The sequence below is a fragment of the Chiroxiphia lanceolata genome, chromosome 27 (genome assembly GCF_009829145.1).
Source record: "Chiroxiphia lanceolata isolate bChiLan1 chromosome 27, bChiLan1.pri, whole genome shotgun sequence".
Classification (NCBI taxonomy): Eukaryota; Metazoa; Chordata; class Aves; order Passeriformes; family Pipridae; genus Chiroxiphia; species Chiroxiphia lanceolata.
In genome coordinates this window covers 5,079,022-5,104,157 of record NC_045663.1, presented here as the reverse complement: position 1 = coordinate 5,104,157, position 25,136 = coordinate 5,079,022, and the positions used below count along the sequence as shown (strand labels likewise).

At 53.0% G+C, this 25,136-nt stretch overlaps 1 protein-coding gene across 1 annotated transcript; it reads left to right on the top strand.

Annotated features, from left to right (window-relative positions):
- The first annotated feature begins 51 nt into the window (after positions 1-51).
- On the top strand, positions 52-25,136 carry BTBD2 (BTB domain containing 2). The gene is made up of 9 exons (XM_032712152.1): positions 52-651; positions 7,045-7,164; positions 10,611-10,767; positions 14,361-14,466; positions 15,200-15,397; positions 18,953-19,145; positions 20,649-20,736; positions 21,837-21,983; positions 22,468-25,136. The coding sequence occupies exons 1-9, from the start codon at positions 59-61 to the stop codon at positions 22,627-22,629; spliced, it is 1,764 nt and encodes a 587-aa protein (XP_032568043.1). The 5' UTR covers positions 52-58; the 3' UTR covers positions 22,630-25,136.

Genomic DNA, 25,136 nt, shown 5'->3' with positions numbered 1-25,136 from the left:
CCGCCGCCGCCTCCGCCGCTCCCCCCTTCCGTGCCCGGCCGGCGGCGGCGCCCGCCCCATGCGCCGCTGCTGCCCGGCGCTCTGCATCGCCGGCACCGCCATCGGCACCACCGCCATCGGCGCCACCGCCACCATCGCCCCCGTCCCCGTCCCGCCCGCCGCCGTGTCCCGCCCGCCGCTGCTGGTGCTGGTGCTGCTGCAGCGCCGCCCCGCGCCGCCCGCCCCCGCGGCCCCGCCGCACAAGATGGCGGCCGGAGGGAGCGGCGGCGGCCCCGGCGGCCTCTCCTCCTCCTGCCCGCAGCCGCCACCGCCCCCGCCGGGCAACGGGGCCGCGGCCGCCGCCTGCACCAACGGCGCGCCCGCCTCGCCGCCCGGCCTCACCTACAATCAGAGCGGCGCCGCCGCCAACCCGCCGCCGGCCGGCGGAGGCGCGGGGGGCCCGGCGGCGGCGGCGGCGGCGGGGGCGGCGGGGGCGGCCGGCGGGGCGGGCGGTGCCGGCGGGGCGCTGCAGCGGGAGCCGGTGTACAACTGGCAGGCGACGAAGCCGACGGTGCAGGAGCGGTTCGCGTTCCTCTTCAACAACGAGGTGCTCAGCGACGTGCACTTCCTGGTGGGGAAGGGCCGCGGCTCGCAGCGCATCCCGGCGCACAGGTGGGGCGGGGGGTCCCGCGCGCGGGGAGCGGGGAGTGCGGGGGGCTGCGGGTCAGGGCGAGGGGTCCCGGTGGCCCTGGGCCTCGAGAGGGTCGCGGGGGGGCGGCCCGATGACCTTGCGGGATGGGAGGGGGGTCCTCTCATCCCCCCTCCCCCCCCGTTGCTCCTTAGGGAATTGCCTTCTCTTATCTCCCAAAACTGCCCCTCAGGGATCGCCCCTCACCCTCCTCGGGGATCACCCGCTCATCCCCCAAACTGCCCCTCAGGGATTGTTCCCGTCCCCCCCCCACGTTGCTCCTCCGGAAAATGCCTTCTTATCCTCAGAACAGCCCCTCCCGGCACGGTCTCTCATCTTCAGGGATCGTCCCTCATCCCCCAAACTGCCCCTCGGAGATGCCCCAGGAGGCCATGGCTTGGAGATGCCCCAGGAGGGTCATGGCTCGGGTGTGGGGGCTGCCCTGCACCCTCGGGGGGTGATGCCCCGGCAGGGAGGGGGGTACAGGGGTACAGGGTTTGGGTTTGGTGCAGGGTTTGAGCTGCTGTGCTTGCCCTGCGAGGGGAGAAAGTGGGATTGGGAAACTGCATCCCACATTTTTCCCCTTGCTTGGGGATACGCACCCGGGTCCGGAGTGTGGGACCCCCCAGTTTGCTCTCCAGCACCCTGAGAGGTGACTCTGGCCCTCATCGTGGTTAGTCAGTGTCACCCCAAATCTGTCCCAGTGTTGAGTCTCTCCTGATGGTCCCAGCCCGAGGATGGGTCTGGTGTTTTGGGGTGAGAGTGTTTTCCCTGGAGGGATGGTGTGAGTGGGGCAGGCACAATGCAGAAAACCCCAAATCCCTGGATCTCGCTTGGAAATAATCCTTGGTTTTGTGGGTAGTGGAGGCGAGCAGGAACAGTCTCCCAGACTGCCTGATCCCAGCTGACAGAAATGGATCGGGGAGAGCGTCGAGGGTGGAAAGGAAAGGGCAATGATTTGAGAACCCAGATTTCTGCCACAACATTTTGTTTTTAAAATAACCTTTATTGAATCTTTCCCGAAGCCCTGTGTTTTGGGGGTTAATGCACTGCTATAAAGAGCCGTGTTGAGAATGACACCTGAGCCTGAGTAACCCCTCGAGTTTAACGCTTAAGGCCGAGCTGCCATTTAGGAGTTTGCAGCTCAGAGGAGCTGGGACTCGCCTCCACCTGGATGATGCAGAACTGATGTGGCTGATTGACACTGGGCTGGTTCCTTGAGGGAGCTCTGGAGGATCCATGTGTACCACCCACTCCCCACCGCCCCGGGAAGGGCCTCCTGAGCAAGAGCTGTTCACTCAGAGACAGGACCTGCTTTAATTGGGGTGAGGGAGGGTCCTTGGTGTACCTGGAAGTGCTGCTTGGCAAAGGGAGCATTGCTCCAAACATCTTCAAGCTATCACATTTCTCCTGAGTGCTCCCGTTCCTGGAGGTTCCCCCTTCAGATTTCTCCTTTTCTCTCGCTTTCAGAACAAACCACGCTTGTTCCAGGCTGGTTTGAGCATCCAGGGTGTCAGCTCTGCTCTCTTATAATTTGAAGCTTAATTAGTATTTGAGTAAGCTCACTCCTGTTCTGACAACTAGGCTTGCTGGGTGGGGAGGGGCGATGTTCAGCCCAGAGATAAATGGAAAATAAATGAAGCTTTTAAATAATAATAATAATAATAATAATAATAAAAAAATTGGCCCCAAAGTGAGCTGCTACTTAATTGCTCTGAAATGCATCTGGTGCTCTGGGTGGTAAAGTTAGAATGGCGTGTGTCATGCTGGCCATCCCACCTAAGGATTCTATGGATTTGAGTAAAACTTGCCTGTGTGATGTTATGGTTGGGATATCCTGGTGATTCGTGAAGTACCATGGTTATTTCAGAAACAAGAGAGCTTAAAATAAAACCACCCAGACCCCTTCTGTGCTCAGCTCTCCCCCAGCAGCCCCACAGCAGAAGATGCTTTGCGCTGGAATTGAGTTGCAACCGTGGATTTGATTTGAGAGGCACTGTTTGGCTTCAGTGACCAGTGACCAGGGCTGGTGTTGGGTGTCTGAAATCATAAAGTCATGGAATCACAGAGTTGTTAAGGTTGGAAAAGATGTTTAAGATCATCCAGTCCAACTGTCAACCCAGCACCGTGTTCACCACTAACCCACATCCCCACGTGCCGCATCCACACGTTTTTTTTGGACACTCCCAGGAATGGTGACTGCACCGCTTCCCTGGGCAGCCTGTGCCATTGCTTCACAACCCTTTCTCTGAAGAAATTTTCCCTAATATCTAATCTAAGCCTCCCCTGGCACAATAGCTCTCAGGGAAGTGTTTCTGCAGTCTGCTTTTACTGTGCCAGTTTTCAGACCAGGCTGTGTCCCAGATGTGGCTGCAGGAGGAACAGATCCTCAACAGGGTTCTTGGACAGCCCCTCATGGTGCCTTGAGGAGCAGGACTGCAACATCCTGCCTGTCATGTTCCATCCAGCTGCACGGGGTGTCAGGAGGGCTTTGGCAGCAGACTGGATAGCACAAGGAATCCGAGGGGCACAGTCCTGTGGGGGCTGGGGGTGGAGGTGCAGGGGACTGCTGGCCAGGCTGCTCTGGGATGGAGCAGAGCAGGGGTGCAGTGTGTGCAGGTTGAGGTGTTTCTGTGCTGTGTGCTGAGCAGGGTGATGTCCTCATGTGGTGGTGCAGGGAGGAGGTTTCTGACACAGGTGGAGGTTCAGGTGTGTTTCTGAGCGAGCCTGGCACATTCAGTTAATGGCCTTAATCTGAACGAGGGGAGATTTAGATTAGAAATCAGGAAGGAATTCTTTTCTGTGAGGGTGGGAAGGCCCTGGCACAGGTTGCCCAGAGCAGCTGTGGCTGCCCCATCCCTGGAAGTGTCCGAGGCCAGGATGGATCGAAGGAGTAACCTGGGCTGGTGGAAGGTGTCCCTGCCCATGGCAGGAGGGTCCAACCCAAACCAGTCTGAGATCCTGTGGCTCAGCAATTCATATCAAGCTGCAGAGACAGACAGTAGAAACCTCGCAGAGCAACTCTGAGCAAACCTTCATTTTGTGTGTGAAAGCTCAGCTTGTAGATAAATGGTGTAAGAGCCTCTGCTGGGTCAAACCGAAGGTTCTCCTGTCCAAGCATCTGCAGCCCTGAGAAGATCAGATGTTGTCCATCTTCAGGAGGCTCCAGACCCTGTGGAAGTTCCTTGCCTGCCCTGGGACAGGCTCTATCTCTGAGCCTTGAGCTCGTTCCCTCTTGCTGCTGAATCAACCATGAAGAAGGTGGAATGGCCTTAATTTTTTTCCACGTCAAGGCCAGGCCTGGAAGCCTGACGGTGCCGGCATGGCCAAGGTCAGCACACTGATTAGGCCCAGCAGGGAGGGGAGAAGGGTTTTTTTTGTCTTCTTCCAGATCTGCTTCATCGAGCACAACATCAATGAGATTAGAAATGTCTAAACCTCGTCACCCAGGAGCTGCATGGGTGTCATAATGAAGCTTGTTAATTGGCCAGAAAACAGGGCCCAAAAGGGAGCAGGGCAAGTGTGTATGGTGATGCAGCCCTGTGTGTGCTCCAGCCTGGGAGATCTGCAGCTTGGGAACAGCCTGAGTAGGATTCTGGCTGCTGTTTCCAGGAGTCTCTTCTGAGCTCATCCTGTCTTTTCTTGGACCCTTATTAACTCTCAGTGCCTGCAGCATCGTGTGCTGCAGTGTCCCACAGCTCAGCTCCTGTGCAGGGCTGTTCCTGGGGGCTTCTGAACCTGCCTCTTGCTCCTTTCCCTGGGCTCTCAGTCCTCTGCAGCCAGCAGATGATCATCATTCATTAACCTCTCCTCACCCATGGTCTCACTGAGCTCTGGTCCTGTGCCAGCTCCTCTGGAACAGATATTTTAAGGTTTCTGCGCAGAGGAGCGGATGGAGGAGGGAGGTGGCACAGCAGTGGTGAGGTTGTTGTGGTTCCTGAGTGGTTTCTTGTGTTGTTGGTGTTACCATAGTGCCTGGAAAGGAAGCAGGAGTGGGGAGTGTGCACATCAAACCAGGTGACAGGTGGAGGTGCCAAGGTGAACGTGAAGCAGTGAAGATTTTGGGTAGGAACCATCCTTCTTTGGATCAGCTTTGGATCCTTGTGGAGCCAACTCAAACTGTTAACCTCATGGGAGTTCCTGTGACTTGCTGCTGAAAGTCAGGGTGCTTTGACTGTTCCACGTGCAGAGGGAATGAGGGGAGATCAGGTGTTGCTTTCTTGCTTCTTTTGCTGTGTTCTGCTGATTTCTCTGCATCCTTTCAGGAGCCCACCTTGTTTTGGACACCAAAGTGTTTTAAAATAACCCTCTATTGAATTCTCCCATCTGAAGCAAACCCCATCTCTTCCTCCTGCAGACCTGCATGGTTGGGGAATGCTGTTGGATTTTGCATCCCTGCTTTTCCTGGAGTGTCTTTAGAGCAGCTCCAAATGTTGCTTTTAGGACGACTAAGAAAACACTCTGAAGACAGAGGGATTTTTTTTTTAATATTAGTTGTGCTCTCTTAATGTTTTAAGAGAACTTCAGATGTGGAGCCCTGTGTTTCTCTGGCCCCTCCTGGGATCCCGTTAGGGCTTGGCCATTTACAAAATCTGACTGATTTGTCCCAGAGTGAAAGGAAAGCAAACATTTGAGAGGTTTTTATAAATGAATACCCTTTTCAAATAGCTTTGAAAGCTCCTGCTCATTGAGGACCTGTCCTGTGCTGGCTGTGAGGATGAAAATTGGAGAGTTCCATTAATATATGTTAATTTTGGGTAGCAAACAAAGCTCATGGTTGTCCCGCCACCATCACTGCTCTTGGAGGGACAAGGATTTTTGTTTCGTCTGGCAGTTCTGGTATTGTGAGGAAGGTTTTTATTTGTTCTTGACGTTTTTCTTGAGGCTTGTTTGATGGAAATATGTGCGTGTGTACTTTTTGTAACCGCTGTGGTTTGTGCCCAGCTCCCTGAGCCCGTCAGGAACAACACAACCAGCTCAGCAGCCAGACTCTGTCACAGCACACAAGGCTGGCACATCCATGGGGCTTCACTCCATTGTGTCCATGGGAAGCCTCCTCTGGATGGCAGGGGAGTGAAAAGCAAGACAATGAAAAATGTCGTTTAAATGGAAATTTCCTGCTTTTCAAAGGTCATTTCGTACTAAATCTGACTGGAATTCCTCTTTAGTGTTGGACTTTCCTTGGGCTACAGGTACTGGAGGTTTTTACCTCGTGCCTGCTGTCCTGTATGGATTTCTACCCACAGTTCTTGATCCTTCTCTGTGGAAGTGGGCATCAAACTGCTGCAGCAAGAGCCTGGAATGTTCCAGCTCCTTCCTTTTCCTAGTTGGTGGAGAAGTTGTTGCAGTCACCTTCTGCTTCCCCACACCTTTGTGGCCAGGGTGGGGTTTGACTTCAGGGAGCTGTGGGATTGCAGACACCAGGAGTAAGATTAATTTTCTGGCAAAAACTCACCTCTGCATTTTCAAGCAGTGAAGGTTCTCAGAATGGCTTTTCTCAGTCCTAGGGCAGGAACAGCAGCTTCAAATTACACAGGTCCCCCAGCAGCCCAGGTCTGGGCTTCCTCCTAAAGCAGGAGCTGGTGTTTAGCAGGGAGGGAATCATCTCATGGGAGTGCTGGATACAGCTTTTGGTCTCAAGCCTGGTTTGTGGAAATCCCCGCTTCCAGTTTCTTCAGGGCCAATAATGTGTCTCTCCCCAGTAACTACCACATGAGCTCCCAGCAGTGGGGAGGGTTGGTGTGCACCCCAGGGTGGGGGTTTGCTCTGCCCTCTGGGCCAAGCCTAGAGCAGGTTTTGCAGGGCTGGAGGCAGCAGCATGGCCAGGGAAGGCTCCTCTTGGACCCACAGCTCCCAGTACTGCTACCAGGGCAATGTCACGTGTTGGGAGCTTGCCCTGCTGTCTCCAGGGATGTGTCCCTGGAGAGGAGGAAGGAGGATGGAGGTTGTCTGGTGACAGGTTTCCAGTGGGTGACTGTGGGGGATTGCACCACGACTTGGGCTCCGGAAGAACTTGAATTCATGAACTTTGCTCTTTTTTAGCTTCTCAGCCTCGGGGCAGTCTATAGCCTGCTGCAAAGCAGCCACGTGTATTCTGTTCCATGATGCCCAAAATCTGACCTTTGGGGACCTTTTGCTGTGCTGTGTCCCAGGACAGGGCTCAGAAGGGAGTTCCTTGCAGCTTTGGTGCTTTGCAGTGGAGGAACAGCCAGCCTGGCACTCCCTGCTCTTGCAAAACACTTCTGCTTCAGCTCTAGGAACGATTTGCTTTCCCTGAGGGTGGCTTTGGGCATTAGCAGCAAGCCTGGGATTTTTTTTTGTTTTTAAATAACTCTGATTTAACATCAGGTTTTTGTTCCTTTGTCTTTCCTCACCAGGTTTGTGCTGGCTGTGGGCAGTGCTGTCTTTGATGCCATGTTTAATGGTGGCATGGCCACAACCTCCACAGAGATCGAGCTGCCTGACGTGGAGCCTGCTGCCTTCCTAGCCCTGCTCAAGTAAGCTGCTCCTAAAGTACAGGAAAAATGGGAAGCGTGGACTTACTGTGGAAAAAAACATTTCTAATGAAAGCAAGGAGCTATTTTGCAGAGTGGAGATGGTTGACTTTCTGAATAAAATGCCCCTTTGGTCTGTTCAAGGGTTGATGCTGGTGTTAAATCTCTTTTTTCTGGGTAAAAGTCACTAGACTTTTACTATTTTTGTGCTACTGCACAAATATATATATATATATAAATATAATACATAAAAAATATATAAAAATATTTACCATGGTCTCGTAAGTTATTGTTCATTAATTGGTTTGATTTGATCCAAATCAAATTTGGATCAAATTCTTTGGGAGAAGAGGGGAAAAGGAAAAGTGATCCTCTGAAAGCTCTGTAAGTTACAAATACTTGGAGCCTATTTAGGTTATGAGCAAGTTCTAACAGGTAAGCAGGAGTATGAAATTCATGTCAGCCATTCCATGTGGTTTCACCCTTTGTGTGGGACTTATTCCTCTTTTGGAGAGCTGGATTGGAATTTACATTTCCAGTGTGTGTTTCTGGGGAAGGAGGAGGAGGAAGGGGCTGGAACATCCTATTCACCAATTCCTTTAAGCTTGGCTGGTGCTGTACAACATCCACCAGCAATCCTGAATGGATGCTGGAAAGGCATTGTCCTGGTTCTATAGGATTTCTGTAACCTACTTCCAGGGGTTTCCAGTCCTGTGCTCTTGACACGTTCCCTGCTTGCTTCCCATTGGGAACAGTGGCTATATATAGCTCTGGCACACTTTTTGCTTTACCTTCAGACGGTGCTTTGGTTGTGCCTGTGCTATCTGAGAATATTTTAAAATTGATCTTGGCTGGAATGAAAGGCCAGAAATAATTGGGAGCCCCGAGCCCCCTCCCCTCTGGCTCCCTTTGAAGCAGACAGCAGCACGTGGGGAATCCCTCTAATTGGTGTGTGACTGTCAGGCAGGTGGATCTCTCTGGAGGGCAGGGTTAGTAACTATCTTTAAATCTTAGGGAGGCTCAAATAGCAAGTGAATTAGAGGCAAAAGGCACGTTGTTTCCCTGAGATTTCAGCACTTGATTAAACTGATTTCAGAAGAGCCCCCAAGTGATGAGTTTAGGTGGGTTTCAGCAGAAGTGGTGTGTGGGTCACCTCTGAGCCTGCAGTCCAGTACAGGAGCAGTGCCCATGGTCCAGTGACACCTTGGATTGCTTAAATCTGGAATTGGAAGTGTCAGTTTTAAAGTACTTGGAGCTGAAAGTGCCAGGAGAGGTTTGGGTGCTGCACTCCAGGAGGAGGGTGACTGAGTATTGGTGTGAACCTTCCCAGAGTGAAACCAGCCCCTCCAGACACTGATATGGAGTGGCAGCTGATCCTTACACGTGTCTCTGGACTTGGTCCAAGCCATGATCTAATGCTGTAGGATCAGGACACAGCATCCATGGACACAGTGCCCATCCTGGATGTTCTGCAGAAGGTCCAGTCTGGGTGCTAGATCCTGATGGTGTCTGTGGGTTAGTGGCCTTTAACGGGTCTGCTGTAACTGTGTAAGAGATCCCTTTTTATTATTATTGTTTTCAAGGTAACCCAAAGATAAGAACACTTTTGGTTGTCTGGGATCATAATCTAAATGTTCTTTTAAATTGATAGTACACTTTCTCACAGTTTAGGCCTGTCTTGTCCCTCTTAGCACACACTGTTTGGACTATTGTAAGCAGAAATACTAACACGATGCAAAAAGAAACACAGTCATTGCAGTAAATAAATAGTTGGGTTTAGATCCACTGTGTTCCTTTAATCCTGGAATAAAAAGGATTGCTCAGTGCAAATGGGGCTGGGAGGGGATGTTTGCAAAATACATTGATGAACCTGATGCTGCTATTGACAGATGCTCTGGAGCAGCACAAAAGCTGCTTTCAGCAGAGAGAGTGCTTCCCTTCCTGTGAATCCCGCTGTTTGTGCTTCCCTGAATGGCATGCTGGCCATTCTGTGGCTGGAGGAGCAGGAGTTCCACTGCTGCAGATGGGAATCCTGCCTGGCATCCCACTGGAAAAGCCTTCCAGGAGCAGTGGCCACACAATGTGCTGCTGTGTCTCCTTCAGAGAAATGCAGGAGGAGAAATGGCTGGAGTTTCCCAAATATCCCATGGAACAGGAATGCCAAGCACAGTGAACACACTTAATGTTACACCTCTGTGCTTTGTGCCTTTGAGATCTCGACTGGCAAATGCTCCACTGGTTAAAGGGAAAACAGTGAACAAAAACTGTCCATGGGCTGCTCAGTCTGGAGAGGGAAGGTTTTGGGGAGACCTTTGAGGCCCTTCCAGTGCCTAAAGGGGCTCCAGGAGAGCTGGAGAGGGACTTTGGACAAGAGTCTGGAGGGACAAGACAAGGGGGAATGGTTTCCCAGTGCCAGAGGTCAGGGATAGACGGGATATTGGGAAGGAATTGTTCCCTGTGAGGGTGGGGAGGCCCTGGCACAGGTTTTCCAGAGCAGCTGTGGCTGCCCCATCCCTGGAAGTGTCCAAGGCCAGGTTGGACAGGGCTTGGAGCAACCTGGGCTAGTGGAAGGTGTCCCTGCCCATGGCAGGGGGTGGTACTGGATGGGCTTTAAGGTCCCTCCCAACCCAAACCAGTCTGGGATTCTCTGATTAGGACTAACACCAGTGTGTCACTGGTTTCACTGAGCTCAGCCTGTTGGTTCCTGCTCTGGTCAGTGTGCTCAGGTGTGAGGGAGCACAGTCAGGTTGCCTTTGTTTTTCCATGGGGTATGAATGTACTTCCTTGTTTTGGCCTGGCAGGGAAGGCTGTGCTTTGCTGCAGCGAGGCAGCCTTTGTTTTTCATTGCAATTAACTCTTGTTTTTCATTGCAATTGACTCTTGCTTTATGCTGAGGTCACACTGTGAGCTGTACTTAACACCTCTATGACAAAATGGAACGGTTTGATCCATAAAGTGATGAGGAGAAAGTGAGGTGTGGATGAAGCACCTCGTGTGCAGTGGGTGGATATGTTTGAGTGCTTCTGAGCGCTTCTGAATTGGTACTGTAAAATGGAGCTCCTCTTCTGAAGGGAGGGTTGGATTTTTGTCCTAGTTGAACAGCCAAAATTGTGAATTTTAAGGGGTGCACTTGGCCAGAGACTGTTCTAGCCTGGTGTAAGTGGAGGGTCAGAGCTCACTGGATGGAAGGCAGTTCAAGGTGCTCCAGTGGGTATCCCAGCTACTGAAAGTTATACTGTAAAGTGTCTGTTACAAAAAAAACAAAAGGTAAAGAAGCTTCTCCTTGGTAAACCAGAGTCAGCGGAAAGGATGTGAAACCCTTCCCTCTCCCTGGAGTAGGGAATGGGACCAGGATGACAGGCAGAGGCACAGACATGTTTTTTGTGCGTTGCAGGGGTTTTACTCTGTTACCTCAGTCCACCACAGTGATGTTTGTTTGCCTGTTTCAGATTTCTTTACTCAGACGAAGTTCAGATTGGACCAGAGACTGTTATGACAACACTTTACACAGCTAAAAAATACGCAGTTCCAGCCCTGGAAGCTCATTGTGTGGAGTTCCTGAAAAAAAACCTCCGAGCAGACAACGCCTTCATGCTGTTAACACAGGTGAGTCTGGGGTCGTTTGCCTGGAGCGAGGTCCAGCACAGCAGGAAAACGGGAATTTTCCGAGTGTTACGAAGTTGGTCATCCCAAATGGAGCAGTTCTGGGTCAGTTGGAATTCTTCCTCACAGGAGTCCAGAGCTGAGGAGCAGGTTCTTGCAAGGAACAATAAAATACAGCAGATCTTGCTGCTCTTTCAGATCTTTGTTTTGCTGTGGCAGGTGATTCCTTGCAGAGTGTGAACTGGGCATGGAGTTAACAAGGTGGAGAGAGTTCATCTGCCAGGAAGAAAAGTGGGATGAGAGGATTTCCCTGTGTTACAGGTTCAGGACTAGTGTGCTCTCAGTGCTGTGTGTGGCTGCTCAGCCATTCCTTGGAGAGGATTTCTGTGCAGCACTTCCCCTGAAGTGGAAGAAAAAGCAACTTTTTCATGAGTGCTTTGGTTGATTTTCCTCGGAGAGGAGCGAGGTGCTCTCTTCCTCAGCCTGTCCCCACTCACCCTCCTGCACTGCAGGTACAGACCAGGAATGTCCTTGGCTCTCTGTGGGACCAGCTGCACATCCTCTTGCCCCTGAGTCTGATCTGTTCTGTGAGGGTTGGGCTCCTCCATCCTCCACTGGACTCTTGAAGCAACAAGCTAGAAGACAGTGTTTACAACTTGGCTCCTTTTGGAGAAGATCAGGCTTTGAGTGCAGGTTGATTAAATGAGAATCCTTCCCATTTCCCAGCCCCGCTTTTCCCTCTGTGCTGACAGCTGGTGGCATACTGGTGGCACCCACAGTGCTGTCCCCTGTGTGGCAGTGTCTGTGGCACTGCACCCTGCCCTGGGTGCTGTAGGAACAGGGAACACAGGCTTTATGTGCAGGTTTCTTTCCTTTCTGGAATGGGCTGACTGGACTCGCCCTGGAGGGATATTCCTGATCAGCCAGCTCAGGAAAGCTGCCACTGAGTCTGATGTGAAACAAACCTCACGGAGTTGTCTTCCCAGCTGCCCTGAGTTGGGAACCAGCACACTGAGGTGGTCTGGCTCTGAGGGGTTCCCCTGACTTTGCCCAGCATTCCTGTCTGCTGGATTCCCCCCCGTGTCAGGAGTCCCAGTGTCTCTCTGGCTGTAGGCACCATGTTGGTGGCAGTGCTACACCAGCACTTTTGCAGATATTGAGGCAGTGTCAGCCCAAAGCAATCACAGCTGAGCTCTTTGCTGGGGATTAGGCTGGGATTTTATTTTGAGTTTAAATATTTGGATCAAGTTCTTAAAGTAGTTCCACGTCACGTTGCTGTTGTAGACACTCGTCACTGCTTGGATTCAGCTCCTGCTGCAACACACCATGTCCCTCCTCACACATCCTCCTTAACTTGGCCCTTTTCCACCTGCCATAAACAGGTGAGGCAGCTCCAGGATGTGGGGGAAATCCACACTGCACTTCCCAGAGGAACATTCAGGACTTAAAGGCTCTTGCTTGGGCAGTGGCAGCCAGATCTGCCCTCCCATCTGATGTGTGGTAGGACAATTGTAACTCCTTGGCTGCAGCTCTCCCGTTCTTTGGGTTCAGCAGCTGCAGTCTCAAAGATCAGGAGCTGTTGGCCAAGAGCTGGGAGGAGATCTTACCTGGGGGCTGCAGTTTTGGGGAGATCCCTCACACTAGCCTTTGCCTCGTGAGGGTTGGAGGTGTCAGCTTTTGAGGCTGTTCTTTCTGCAGGGATTTTTTTTTGTGGCTTGCTCAGTCTCTGCACCCAAGTTTGCAGCTTTGGCAAGATAATATTTAGGTTTATGGGGACTTCCTTACAGGTCACAAAGGTTCTTTGGTGAAAGAGGAAGGTGCCCTTGTTTTTCAGGTGCCAAACCCAAGATACTGCCTGGCACTGAGGCAGCTGAGATGCCAGATGGGGAAAGGTTTTCCTGGTTCCTTTTGTTTGTGACTCATCCACTGTGATTGATGATCAGTGGTGACTCCCATCTAGTTTATGTTCACCATTGCTCTGTATCAAGTCTCTAAGAGGTTTGAGGCTGATGTGCTTTGGGAAATGTGTTGGTGTCTCTATGACTGGCTGTAGGAGGCACCTCACTGAAGGGATCTATTCTCACAGTGCTCTTGGGTCTGGACCTTCAGTGTGACAATCTGCCTGTTTTCTGCTCTTACTGCATCAAATCAACAGCTTGCACAGTAAATTACAGACCTGAGATAGATCTTGTACAAGGCATTGCCCAGCAGCCTTAAGATCATGGACCTGAAATCAGAGAGCCCCAAACCTCTTCTGGTGTCACTGCCCCGTGTGCTGGTCCAGCAGCTGTGTCACCAACAGCATCTCCAGCAACTGCTGATCTCTGGCAGAAATATCAGTGGCAAACAGCCTTTCTAATTGATTGTGCCCCGTGGGGGACCATGACCCTCTTCCATGCCAGCCCCACATCCCAGTGTCACTTTGATCAGCAAGGAAATAACAGCCTGCCTGGAGGTGCTGTGGGGGAGAGCTCTGTGGGCGTAGTGGGAGTGCTCACGTGTCAGAAGAGCCACTACAGTAGTAAAGTCTGAGTCAGTCACAGCTCTTGGTGCCAGGAGTGGAAGGCACTGGCAGAGCTCCAGCCCCAGGAGCAGGTGACGACTGCTGAACCCTCCCTGGGCTCTGAGAAAATACAGTTTTTTCAGCTCTCTGCACTTGAGGTCTTGGCATCAGAACTTGGCCTTGCTGAGCTCTGCAGCCCACTAGCAAGGGTCCAGCAGAAGCTGCTCGAAGGTGCCTTCTGAGTGGTGGAATTCCCAGCCCAGAACATGAGTTTTAACCCTTATCTGTGGCAGTGAGTTCAAGTCCCAGTGGATTCTTGTTAGGTGTGATGTCAGGGCAGTTCCTTCCTGAATAGCAAAACCAAAGCACTGGAAGTAAGAGGTCATTCAGTGATTTTTGGGTGTTCCAGCTCATCTTCTGCTTATGCTGGGCATGGGGTTGGTAACACATGGCAGTGCAGGGTGATCTGGAGTGGCAGCACTTAAGCTGGGCAGAGAAATTCTGAGCCGCCCTCCGAGCTGTGTGCAGGCTTTGCTTGGAATAGTAGCCTATTTTGGGGAGAATCCTTTAAGGTAACTGGCTTAGAGTGGCTGTTTCTGTGCAAAACATGGAAATGCAGTAAGCAGGCTGTGTCCCCCTGGGGCTGCAGGTCTCCCTGGGACACAGACACTGTGTTTTTGCTAACACAGGAGATCAGTGTGGCAGTTCTTACAGAATAAGCTGTCTCTGCATATTCCTAGAGTGAGCAGGCCTGGAGTCACCGGGCAGAGCTTTCTTCTAACTATAAAAATGATGTAAAAGTTGCCCCTGCTCAGCTGACATGGTCAGTATGGTGCTGGAAAGTACAATTGGTGCCTGCACCGATGCAGCGCTGGAACAAAGACGTGCCTGAAGACATGCACAGCTGAGCCAGAGCTGCTGCCAAACAGCAGAATTTTCTAGGGTTTGCCTTGTCATGCTTAACTGCTTGTGAAAGGCCCAGTGGATTCCTGGTGCAGTCAGGCATGGGATTGCTGATGGAGATGGGCTCTGGCAGGGGAAGGGGGTGCTGATGCAAACTTTGAAATGCTGTTTGTGTTGGTCCCCTGAGCAGGCCCGGCTGTTCGATGAGCCCCAGCTGGCCAGCCTGTGCCTGGAGAACATTGACAAGAACACCTCAGACGCCATCAATGCAGAGGGGTTCACAGACATCGACCTGGGTAAGCTCTGCTCCCCCCCTCCCCGCCCTGCTTTCATAACCAGCTTGTCTCCAGAGTTGTCACAGGTTGATTCTTGGCACTCTGGGGCTCTGCTGTTCTGGAGCAATCTGTTGAACAGTCTCTGGCATGAAGTGGCTGGAGACAGGGCGTGTGCCAAAGAGCTTGCTGGCCTGCCTGCAGAAATACCCTGGAATCTGCTTACTTTGGTGCAACTTGAGTTTTCTGGGCATGACACAAAGCCCATTTCCTGTGTTGATGTTGGCAGGTTTTGGGTGGGCGTAACTTGCCTTTTTTTGTGCAGTTGGCTTCGTTCCCCAAGTCTTTGTCAGGTTTTGGAGTTAAAAAGGTGTTGTGTTTTTGGAACTGAGAACTGGCTGTTTTAATTATCCTCTGCAGTTTCCAAACTTGCTGGGCACAGTTAATGAACACTAAAATTCAGAGTTTAACCTTGCTCTAATGAGACGGGCTGTGGAGGTAAGGCACGGGTCACCTTCTGGCTCTCAGGCTGCTCGTTTCATCCAAGTAAGTTGCAATTCATCCTCCTGCACTTGCATTAACATGCCAATTAAATGGGCTCTGTTTGCTGCTCCAGCGAGTTCCCTGCTGATGGAATATGCAGATGGATCCCCCGGGAGGCTGCAGGCAGCACTTTGGGAGATGCCGTTTTCTCGGTCGCTCCCCCGTTCCCTTGGCTGCTCCCGGGGTGACCGGGGTCCCTGTGTGTGCCTTGCAGACACCCTGGTGGCAGTGCTGGAGAGGGACACGCTGGGGATCCGGGAGGTGCGGCTCTTCAACGCCGTGGTTCGCTGGTCCGAGGCCGAGTGTCAGCGGCAGCAGCTCCAGGTGATTCCAGAGAACAAGCGGAAGGTTCTGGGCAAAGCTCTCTCCCTTATCCGCTTCCCACTGATGACTATTGAGGAGTTTGCAGCAGGTAACTGAACAGAGGCGTGTTCGGCAACCCTGGGTTTTGCTTTCTCTCGGCTGCAGAGAGTCAAGTGATGTGAAAGGGGCTTTTTCTCTGGGTATCCTGTAGGAAATCAAATAGGAAATTATCCCCATTGGCCCCCACTCCACCACAATCTCACCCGTCACACTCTCTACAGGGGGCTTACAAGAAGGCTGGAGAGGGACTTTGGACAAGGGCCTTGAGTGACAGGACAAGGGGGAATGGCCTTAAGCTGTAGGAGAGCAGGGTTAGATGGGATTTTGGGAAGGAATTGTTCCCTGTGAGGGTGGAGAGGCCCTGGCACAGGTTGCCCAGGAAGCTGTGGCTGCCCCATCCCTGGGAGTGTCCAAGGCGAGGTTGGATAGGAGCAACTTGGGATAGTGGAAGATGTCCCTGGGGTTGGATGAGATGGACTTTAAGGTCCCTTCCTGCCCAGTCCATTCTGGGATTCCATGATTCATTCCTACTGATTTACAAGATTTTCTGTGTAAGTGCTGTTTTCATCCATGACCATTCCCTTGTTTTAAAGCCTGTGGTGCTCCCTCGGGAGGAGCAGAGGGATCCCAGCTGGTTGTTTGTCCTCATGGCATGGTTGGATGGTCACTGCCCCATTCACCTGAGAGCAAACTGGGGTTCACCTGTTTCCCTTTCTAAGCACTGCCAGCATTTCAGCTACACAAAGCTAATGTTGGTGTTGATTGTAGCCTGCCCCCAAAGAGGAATGGGGATGTCTCTCTGCCTGTAATACAGTGATGAAGGCCTTGCCATTGAGAGCAGAGCTCCCCATCAGAAAAACTTGCCAAATGTCCTGTGAGCTGAAGGCTTGGTGTTGTTTAGTCTGTGTCCCAAAGCATTTTTCAAGTTTACATTCAGATCCTGCTCTGCAAAGACGTCTAAATCATTTAACAGTTTTTACTAAAGACTGCTTTGTTTTGTTTTCATTGCCTGCTGTCTTTGACTTCATCCTCTGGTGATTCCCCAGGGATTGGAAGCTGGCAATCAGCTGGAATAGTTTTCATGCTGAAAGACACAGTGGAGCCATTTCCAAAACTGCAGCTTGTTTTAGGCTGCAGTGCTGTGAAGGAAGGAGCAGACAGGGTCCCTGAGCAGGGCACTGCTCAGGGCTGATGGCAGCAGCTGCTCAGTCCTTCATGTCCCTGTTCCCACCTAAGGAGGGATGGTGGTAAGAAGTAACTCTGTGTTAAAAATTGGTCCCCACTTTCTCTTTGGCCTCTCACAGCTGTGATGGGGCCGTAGGGATGTGGATCTCTTCAGAAGCAGCCTGGTCAGGGAGGCAGATCTTTGCATTTTTCTGCAGACCTCATTTCTTGCAACCCTTCTGATTTTGTACCATTCTCTCTCTGGGGGGAATGTGTTAATTTTGGCACCTTTGGGTTGAAGCCTTTGAGCTGGGGATGCCAATGCCCTTCCCTGTGCTGTCTGTCCCAAACTGCCTCTGCCACATCTCTGTGCTTTGAGAGAAACTCTTTCAGTTTTGTTCATCCACTTTAACCTCAAAGATGAACAAAACCCCCAAACCTGAGAGGCTGCAATGATCAGCTGTTCCTTAAACAAGGGACTCCCTTGGAATTCCTTCAGCTTTGTCCTTTTTACTGAGTTTGGCTCTGATTTCTGTGGTGATCACAGCAGTGACAGGAGGGGAAAATCTCTCCCCTCCCCCAAAAGCCAAAAAAAAAAGAGGAATTTTACAGCACTGGTTTCACCAGTTTATTTTATAATCTAGTATCCAACGTGGGGTTTTGCATGAAGATGTTTTAATTGGCAAATGTGTCCCTCCCTTCCCCCAGAGCAGGGAATTTGGAACGTTGAAGAAGTGAGTTGCAGCAACCTGGGATAAGTTCAGACACGATCAGTGAGGCTCATTTTTGCTGAGCAAAGTATCCAAAAGCTCATTTGCCTGTGAACAGTTGATTTCCTTAAATTCTTCCCTCTCTGCCCATTGCAGCCTTGGACCATGTTTTATCTGGGTAACATCAAGCTGGATTTAACCCATTGCAAGTAGTTTTGGACCAACAAGTAGTTGGGAATTTACTCCCCACCTTGAAGAGCACTTAATGCTGTTGTTGCTTCAGTACACAGTGTCTTGTTTCTGTTCAAATAGAGGTGCAGAGAGGCTTTTAAACCTTAGGCTAAAATACTCATTTTTAGCTGGTTTCACTTTTGAAGCTATTTAAAGTAGTTTGCATAGCTTGAGTTTAGAGTCACTGAGTTGGTTGCCCAAAGCAGCAGCTGTGGCTGCCCTGGAAGTGTCCAAGGCCAGGTTGGACAGGGTTGGAGCAACCTGGGCTAGTGGAAGGTGTCCCTGCCCATGGCAGGGGGTGGGACTGGATGAGCTTTAAGGTCCCTCCCAACCCAAACCATTCTGTGATTCTGTGATGACTTTGGAAAAACATTTTGTTACTGGAGAAAAGTTGAGAATGTGTTTCAAGTCCTGCTGAAACCCACCAGCCCTTTTCCCTGAGTCCTGCAACAAACATGCAAGATGTGGATTAAATGCCTGAGGGAAGGGGGGACTCAAAGCAGGGCATGAGCTGAACATTTGTCTTGAGTAAAAACACTCCTAAACCTTTTGAGCTGATGGTGAGTGGGTGACATTCCCTCTCACTGCCCCTCGTGGGCTTCCATCGTCTCAGCCATCGCTGTGGATGTTGGAAATTCCTGTCTCTTGCCAGTGTTATCATCTCCAGAGAGAGTGGAGCAAGGATTAGCTGCGTGCTTCAGGTTCTTAATCCAGTCCTAGCAGCCAGATGCAGTTGGGCTCCCCAGAGCTGGGTGCTCAGTTGCTGTTCCATGTCCGTGCTCCACGCGGAGGCTCCGTGATCCGTGACTGCTGTGTGGATAAAGGGCAGGCAGCACATTTGTCTGGGGTTTAATGTCCTGATGCACCGGTGGAATTCCATCTGTGATGGGGCTTTGGCTCACTCCCAGCTGCAAGTCAGGCTTGTAAATCCCATGTAAATCCCAAGGGGATCCCTTCTGGTTGTGCAGATTTGGGCACCACAGTATAAGAAGGATGTAAAGCAGTTGGAGAACATCCAAAAGAGGGACATGGAGTTGAGGAAGGGTCTGGAGGGGAAGGGTCTGAGGAGCAGCTGAGGGCACTCGGCTGGTTCAGCTGGAGCAGAGGAGACTGAGGGGAGACTCCTCGGGGGCTGCAGCTCCTGCCCAGGGGAGGCGGAGGGGCAGGGACTGAGCTCTGCTCTGGGACCAGGGACAGGAGCCAGGGAAGGGCTGGAGCTGTGCCAGGGGGGTTGGGATGGATCTCAGGGAAAGGTTCTTCCCCCACAGGGTGCTGGGGCACTGCCCAGGCTCCCCAGGGCAGTGGGCACGGCCCCAAGGCTGCCAGAGCTCCAGGAGGGTTTGGACAACACTCTGAGGGACAGGGTGGGATTGTTGGGGTGTCCTGGGCAGGGCCAGGGGTTGGACTGGATGATCCCTGTGGGTCCCTTCCCAGCTCAGGATATCCCAGGATTCTGATGGCACAGGGCTGATGGCATCTCTGCTCCCTCCCCTGTGCAGGGCCTGCCCAGTCGGGGATCCTGACGGATCGGGAGGTCGTGAGCCTGTTCCTGCACTTCACCGTGAACCCGAAGCCGCGGGTGGAGTTCATCGACCGGCCGCGGTGCTGCCTGCGGGGCAAGGAGTGCAGCATCAGCCGCTTCCAGCAGGTCGAGAGCCGCTGGGGGTACAGTGGGACTAGTGACAGGATCAGGTCAGCACCCTCAGAGTCGTGTTCCTGAGCCCTCACCCTGCTCCAGCCCTAACCCCCCAGTCTGTGCTAGGCCTGCCTGCCACCCTGTAAAGTGTTCTGCTGGGTAGGAGCATCCCCTGCCTGTTGGTGCTACTTTGTATCTCTGTTGGCAAAGGTTTCCCCCGAACGGGGCCCTGCAGCCTCTGGAAGAGGACAGAAATAAGCCCTCAGTGGCTTCCTGTAGCTGTAGGGGCATGTGTGGGATCACCAGGCTTCCCCCTGTGCCTGCTGGGGACGGGGAGCCAGTGCTCCATCCTTGCTCAGTCAGAAGTGTCAGGGTGGCTTCTTGAAGCCCCTTAACCTCCCCTGTTTGAGGGAGGGGTTGGGATGAAACACTGCTGTGCTTTCTGCTGATACCCAGTTTGTTCAGACCTGAGCTTGTGTGGAACCAGCAGAGCCCAGTCCTGGGAACAGGAATGGCAGCTGTGGCTGGCACAGGGTGCTTTTTGTGTGGCCAAGGAACGAGAGCAAGACAGGAGGGGATCAGAAAACCTTGGTTCTTTCCTGATCCATCTTTGTCTTAGGTGGAAGGGGCCTCCCAACAATGTTATTCTTTACAATATTCGATGGTTCTGTTGCCCATCACTGGAGCTGTTGGTTGGATCCTCTGGTCCGTTCACTCCCTGACAGGAGATGGGATTGGGAACTGCTGCCAGCTCCCAACACTTCCTGCTCTCAGATCTAATGCTCAGAGACCTTTTGGAGCTTGTGTTTGACTTTAAGTTCAGCCTCTGCAGCATCAGGGTCAGCTCCAGTACAATATTCCATGCTGGCTGCACAGCAGGGGCTTCAGCCTGCCCCAGGTGTTTGTTCTGGAAACACTCAGGGCTGAAGGAGTTGGTGGATGGGTGCAGAAATGCTGTTGGCAGCTTGGCAGGTACTGGGACTTCTGCTGCCTGAGAAGGTGGAGCTGTAGTGGGTGAACATCCTTGTCTGTGCTGCCTTGGGCAGCAGGAATTCCTGTGCTCTGGAGTGATTGAATCCTAATCTCTGCTCTGGTGACTCTGGAATGCAGCGAACACCCAGCAGCACGAGAACAATTGTCCAGTGCTCAGCAGTGACATCCCAAGTGACACTTCAGTGGTGCTGGCTGGACAGACCATTGTGGGGGTGGGCACCACTCCACACTCCCAGGCTGCCCTGCCCGTGCCCTGCTGGCATTTTGGGGTGCTGATGTTTCACCACAATCTGGAGGCACTTTCTGAGCCTGGACCCTGGAGTTTGGTGATGGGATTGTACAGGCCTATGTTTCACATGAGCCAGCAAAATGAGGTGTGAGCTGACAGCTGGTGGTTTCTGTGGAGGGTTTCAGCCCTCAGGAAGAGTTGCACTTAAATCTGTGGTGGGTTTGATTAAATCATAGGTGTAAAATCAACACAAGTGAAGGTCTTTGTGTATCAGCCTTGCACTGAAGCAATACAGGAGTGGCAAGTTTGGGCTGACTTCCCTGCTCTGTTCCTGCAGGTTCTCAGTAAACAAAAGGATATTTGTAGTTGGGTTTGGATTATACGGATCCATACACGGGCCAACGGATTACCAAGTGAACATACAGGTAATTCTTTTTACTGCCTTAAATACCCCAGCTGTTGTAGGGACTGGCAAATGCATTTTGGTGAATATGCAACAGCATCCCAAGTTCAGAGGGGACCGTGTGTGTTCCTGGGCAGGGGGGTGGCAGATGCAGTGAGGGCCAGATGGGGCACTGGGATCAGAGGGATTATTGTGCTCGATTTTACGCAGCTCCCATTTCACACGTCACTGCAGCATCTCCCCAGGTCTGCTCCCAGCTTTGGGAATACATCTCAGGGAGTTGGGGAGCACTTTGGGAAGGGGCTGTGCATGTTCTCCCACCCAGAGCAGGCCAGGCTGATCCTGCTGTAGGTGGCTGCTGCAGGAATACTTGGTTCCAGGCTGCACAAATGCAGTGGAGCAGCCACAATTCCACAAGGGAGGAGCACAAAGGAATTGCTGTGTTGGACCTGTGCAGTGCCCCTGTGCAGCCCCACGTCACCAGGGCCCTTTTTGGGATGATGAGCAGGGCTGAGGGACACTCAGTTGTCTGAAGTCCATCATGATTCTGTACAGAGACTGGGGTGGCTCAGGGGGGTCTCTGGGTTAACGTGTCACCCCTGGCTGGGTCACTGGAGAAGGACTGTCCCCAGGAGAGTCACCCCAGCACAGCACAGTCTGTCAGCATTTCTCCCTGCATTGCCAGGTGCTCAGCCTGGTGCCCTGAGCTCCTGGGAGAGGAGGATCCAAGCACAGTGAGCTGTCCTGCAGCACTGGGCCAGGCAGGGGGAGGAGGGGGTGTCTGGGACCTGAGTCCAGTGAGATCAGAGGTGTCAGAGCAGCTGTGGCTGTCCCTGGATCCCTGGAAGTGTCCAAGGCCAGGTTGGATGGGGCTTGGAGCAATGTGGGCTAGTGGGAGGTGTCCCTGCCCATGGCAGGGGGTGGAGTGAGATAAGCTTTAAGGTCCCTCCCAACCCAAACCATTCCATGTCACAGCACTGATGGGGGATGTAAGAGATGGATGCAGTCGGATGGGGCTGGTCCAGGGGGGAGTCCCTGGGGCTCAGCCAGCGCAGGGACACCCCTATGCAGGGGCAGGGCAGGCTGTGGCCATGTGCTGAGGGGCTGCCCTGTGTGTTGCAGATCATCCACACGGACAGTAACACGATCCTGGGGCAGAACGACACCGGCTTCAGCTGCGACGGATCCTCCAACACCTTCCGTGTCATGTTCAAGGAGCCCGTGGAGATCCTGCCCAACGTCAACTACACGGCCTGTGCTACCCTAAAGGTACCCTGTGGGCTGGGGGGGTGGAGGGGGCAGCTGCTCGGGGCCTTCAGTGCAACACAGACCTTGCTCTGCCTTCTTTAAGGCCCGTGGTCCAACCTCGGGGGTCGGTGTGATCCCTCACCTGGTGCTGCCATGAGCTGCTTCCCCACCAGCATTCAGAGCCGGTGTGTGACTGGTCTCACAGCACTGAGGAGGGGATGGGAGTGTTTTATGGTGTCAGTTCTGGGGGTGTGTAATCCAGAGCCTGCTGCAGTGGCCTCAAAAGGTTCACGTTTAGCTGTTGAGGTCTGGTTAAATTAGTGATAAGTTCTGACAGAGAGGAGAACTGAGCTCAGAGCACCTGAGGTGCAAATCCAGGAGCAAGAGGGAGGAGCTGAGGTCTCCAAAGCTCGTTGCTTCAGGCCAGGCTGTGAGGCCAAACCCCCCAGAGGGCCCGGGCAGCAGCAGGGCCCTGACCTGTTCTTGTCTCCCGTGGCCCCCACAGGGTCCAGATTCCCACTATGGAACCAAAGGACTGCGCAAAGTGATCCACGAATCCCCAACAACGGGAGCCAAAACCTGCTTCACGTTCTGTTACGCGGCTGGGAACAACAACGGCACCTCTGTGGAGGATGGACAAATCCCAGAGATCATCTTCTACACATAGTGCTGCTCCCAGCCCGCCCTGGACTCGACTGTCCCCCGGCACCTCCCGAACTAAATCTCTGGCTGAGTTTGACCACACCAACTGGAGCCACACTAGCCAAAGGTCTCGGTGAAATCATTTCAAAGCTCATGTTCTGCCTTGTGCTAGTGCTGCTGCTGCTCTCAGGTGCCAGTTGAGCTGGTGTCCCAGTGCCAGCCAGGCTGGTGTCCCAGTGCCAGGCGAGCTGGTGTCCCAGTCCCATTCGTAGGTTGTCTGTGGCTTGTTGTTTCTCACCTCCTGATTAACCCTTATCTAACAACGTGCGTTTTTTTTGGACTGTAATGAATGTAGATGCTTTTCCACCAGTCAGAAGCAAGGAAATGAGTGGCTCTGGTTGTGGTTTCACTTGGCAGGAGGTCACCCTGCAGACAGGCACGGGCAGGGCTGGGGGCCCATCCTCTGCTCCAGCTCAGCAGGCGAGGCCAGACCGTGGGGCTTGACCAGCCCGTGCCCAGCATCTCCCTCCCTCTCTCCCTGCAGCCTCAGCACACACAGCCACCTTCAAAACTGGAGGAAAGTGGCCTCTTCCCTGAGGCTTTGCTGTTCCAGCACTACATAGTCCTGAGGGAGACCCCAAACCCGACCACAGCCGGAGGGACCGTGGCGTTTTCCTGCTCTTCTCCCTGATCTGTGACAATCAGTTGGTGACAGCAAGGTGACCTCCCTGTGGAGTGGGAAGGGACAGGCCCTCCTGCATCCTGAGTCCCCGTGGTGCTGCTTCCAAACTCCTGTTTCAGGCACTGGGGGATGCTCAGCTCACCCCCGAGCAGCCCCAGCACAGGGCACCTGTACTGGTCATTACTGGTCGTTGCTGTGCTGGTCCTTTTCAGAGCCACCAGGGCTTGTCAGTGGAAGCAGAAGGGCACCTGCCTCACCTGTCCCCTGTTCCTGGGCACTCCTGCTGGTTCCATGCCTTTCCTCTGTTCCTGTGCATTGCTGCCCTGCCCTGGTGGGAGCAGGAAGAGAGGCTGGATGTGCCCCTGCCTGCTACCTGCTAATGCAGCAGATGGACAAGGATGGACCAAACGGTTCAGGAAAACCTGGAATGTTCTCCGTGCCAGTGTGTGTTTGCCCAGTGCCTGTGGGGCAGGCCCAGGAGGGAGAGGCAGCACTCACAACATCCCCTGTTGAGCTCAGTGACCTCGACGATGCCCCTCTGTACCCGTTCAGGGCTGGCTGCTCCCCAGAGTGGGGAAGGGTGGGTGCTGCTCCTAGGGCTGCCTGAGCAGCACCACAGTCACTGCCTGCTGGGGAAGACCACAGGACTTTTCCTGCCCTGCTCTGCAAAGGAAGCTGGAATTAAGCTCAGCTTGGCTGCAGGACTGGAACCAGCAGAGTCTGCGTGGGACTGGCCAGGGTGGTGCTGCCTCAGAGCTGAGGTTCCCCTCATGGACCCCCTGCTCTGCTCCATCACATGGAGCCCTGTCACCCTCCTGCCACAGGATTTCACTGCTGGAACTTGAAACCTGGTTGTCCTTGGCTGGTGCTCGTTTGCTGGGGAAGGGGATCCCCTCCTCTGGCTCAGTCCTGGGGCTGTGCTGGGTGCTGGGAACACCCTGCACCTCCTCCCCTGCAGCTGCCAGAGATGCCCAGAGCGTGTCCTGATCTCCAGGAACACAGTGTAAGCTGTGTCTTGTCAGCCTGACTCCAGTGGGATGGTTCTGATATGGCCAGTACTGAAAAATAATACAAAAAATTTAAAAAAAGGAAAAAAAAAAAAAGAAGGAAGAAAACCCAAGTGGGTCCATGACTTGGTGACTGAACCTGACTGTGCAATGCAAACAGTGTTGTGAGGTGGATTCACAGCCCGGGCACCCTCGGGATGTACATAAGCTGCTCCTGCTCCTGCTGCTACCCCTCTCCCAGAGGTGGTGGGAACGTCACTGCTGGCACCCAGGGCCCCTGTTGGTACCTTCCCCGGGGGGCTGATCTGGGTTCTGCACCTCGGGGCGTCTGGTACAGGTGGAAATAGTGGAATGATGGAATTGGAGAGAAGCAAAGCTGCGCACTCGGCTCTGGGAAGAGCAGGGTGGGGCTGGCCCTGCCTGGCCGTGGTGGTGCCCTCCCAGCTGCTCTTCCCTGGAAGCATCTGTTCTCTTATTTTGTTACGTGAGTTCTCATCCCAAAGCCCACCTTCCTGCCCTCCCCCCATGGGGCAGGTCTGGCAGTGGAAGGAGAGGAGTCAAACTCTGAACTACACCCGAGCAATTTCTGTTCTTAACGGCTTTTCCCGCAGTTTGATGCAATTCTGGCTTTTGTAGATAGATGAATGTAATTCCTTGTTGGACATGCCTGTTCCCAAAGTATGAGCCATCCTGTTGTACCACGTCACCTTCCGAGCGGAGCGGGCGTCCCCTCCGTGCTATTGATGAATGTATCCGATGCTCTCGTTCCGTGTTCACACTCTGCTTCTGGCCAGCTTTGTGATTTGTAAATAGGAAACAATAAAGACACCCAGGTTGTCTTTA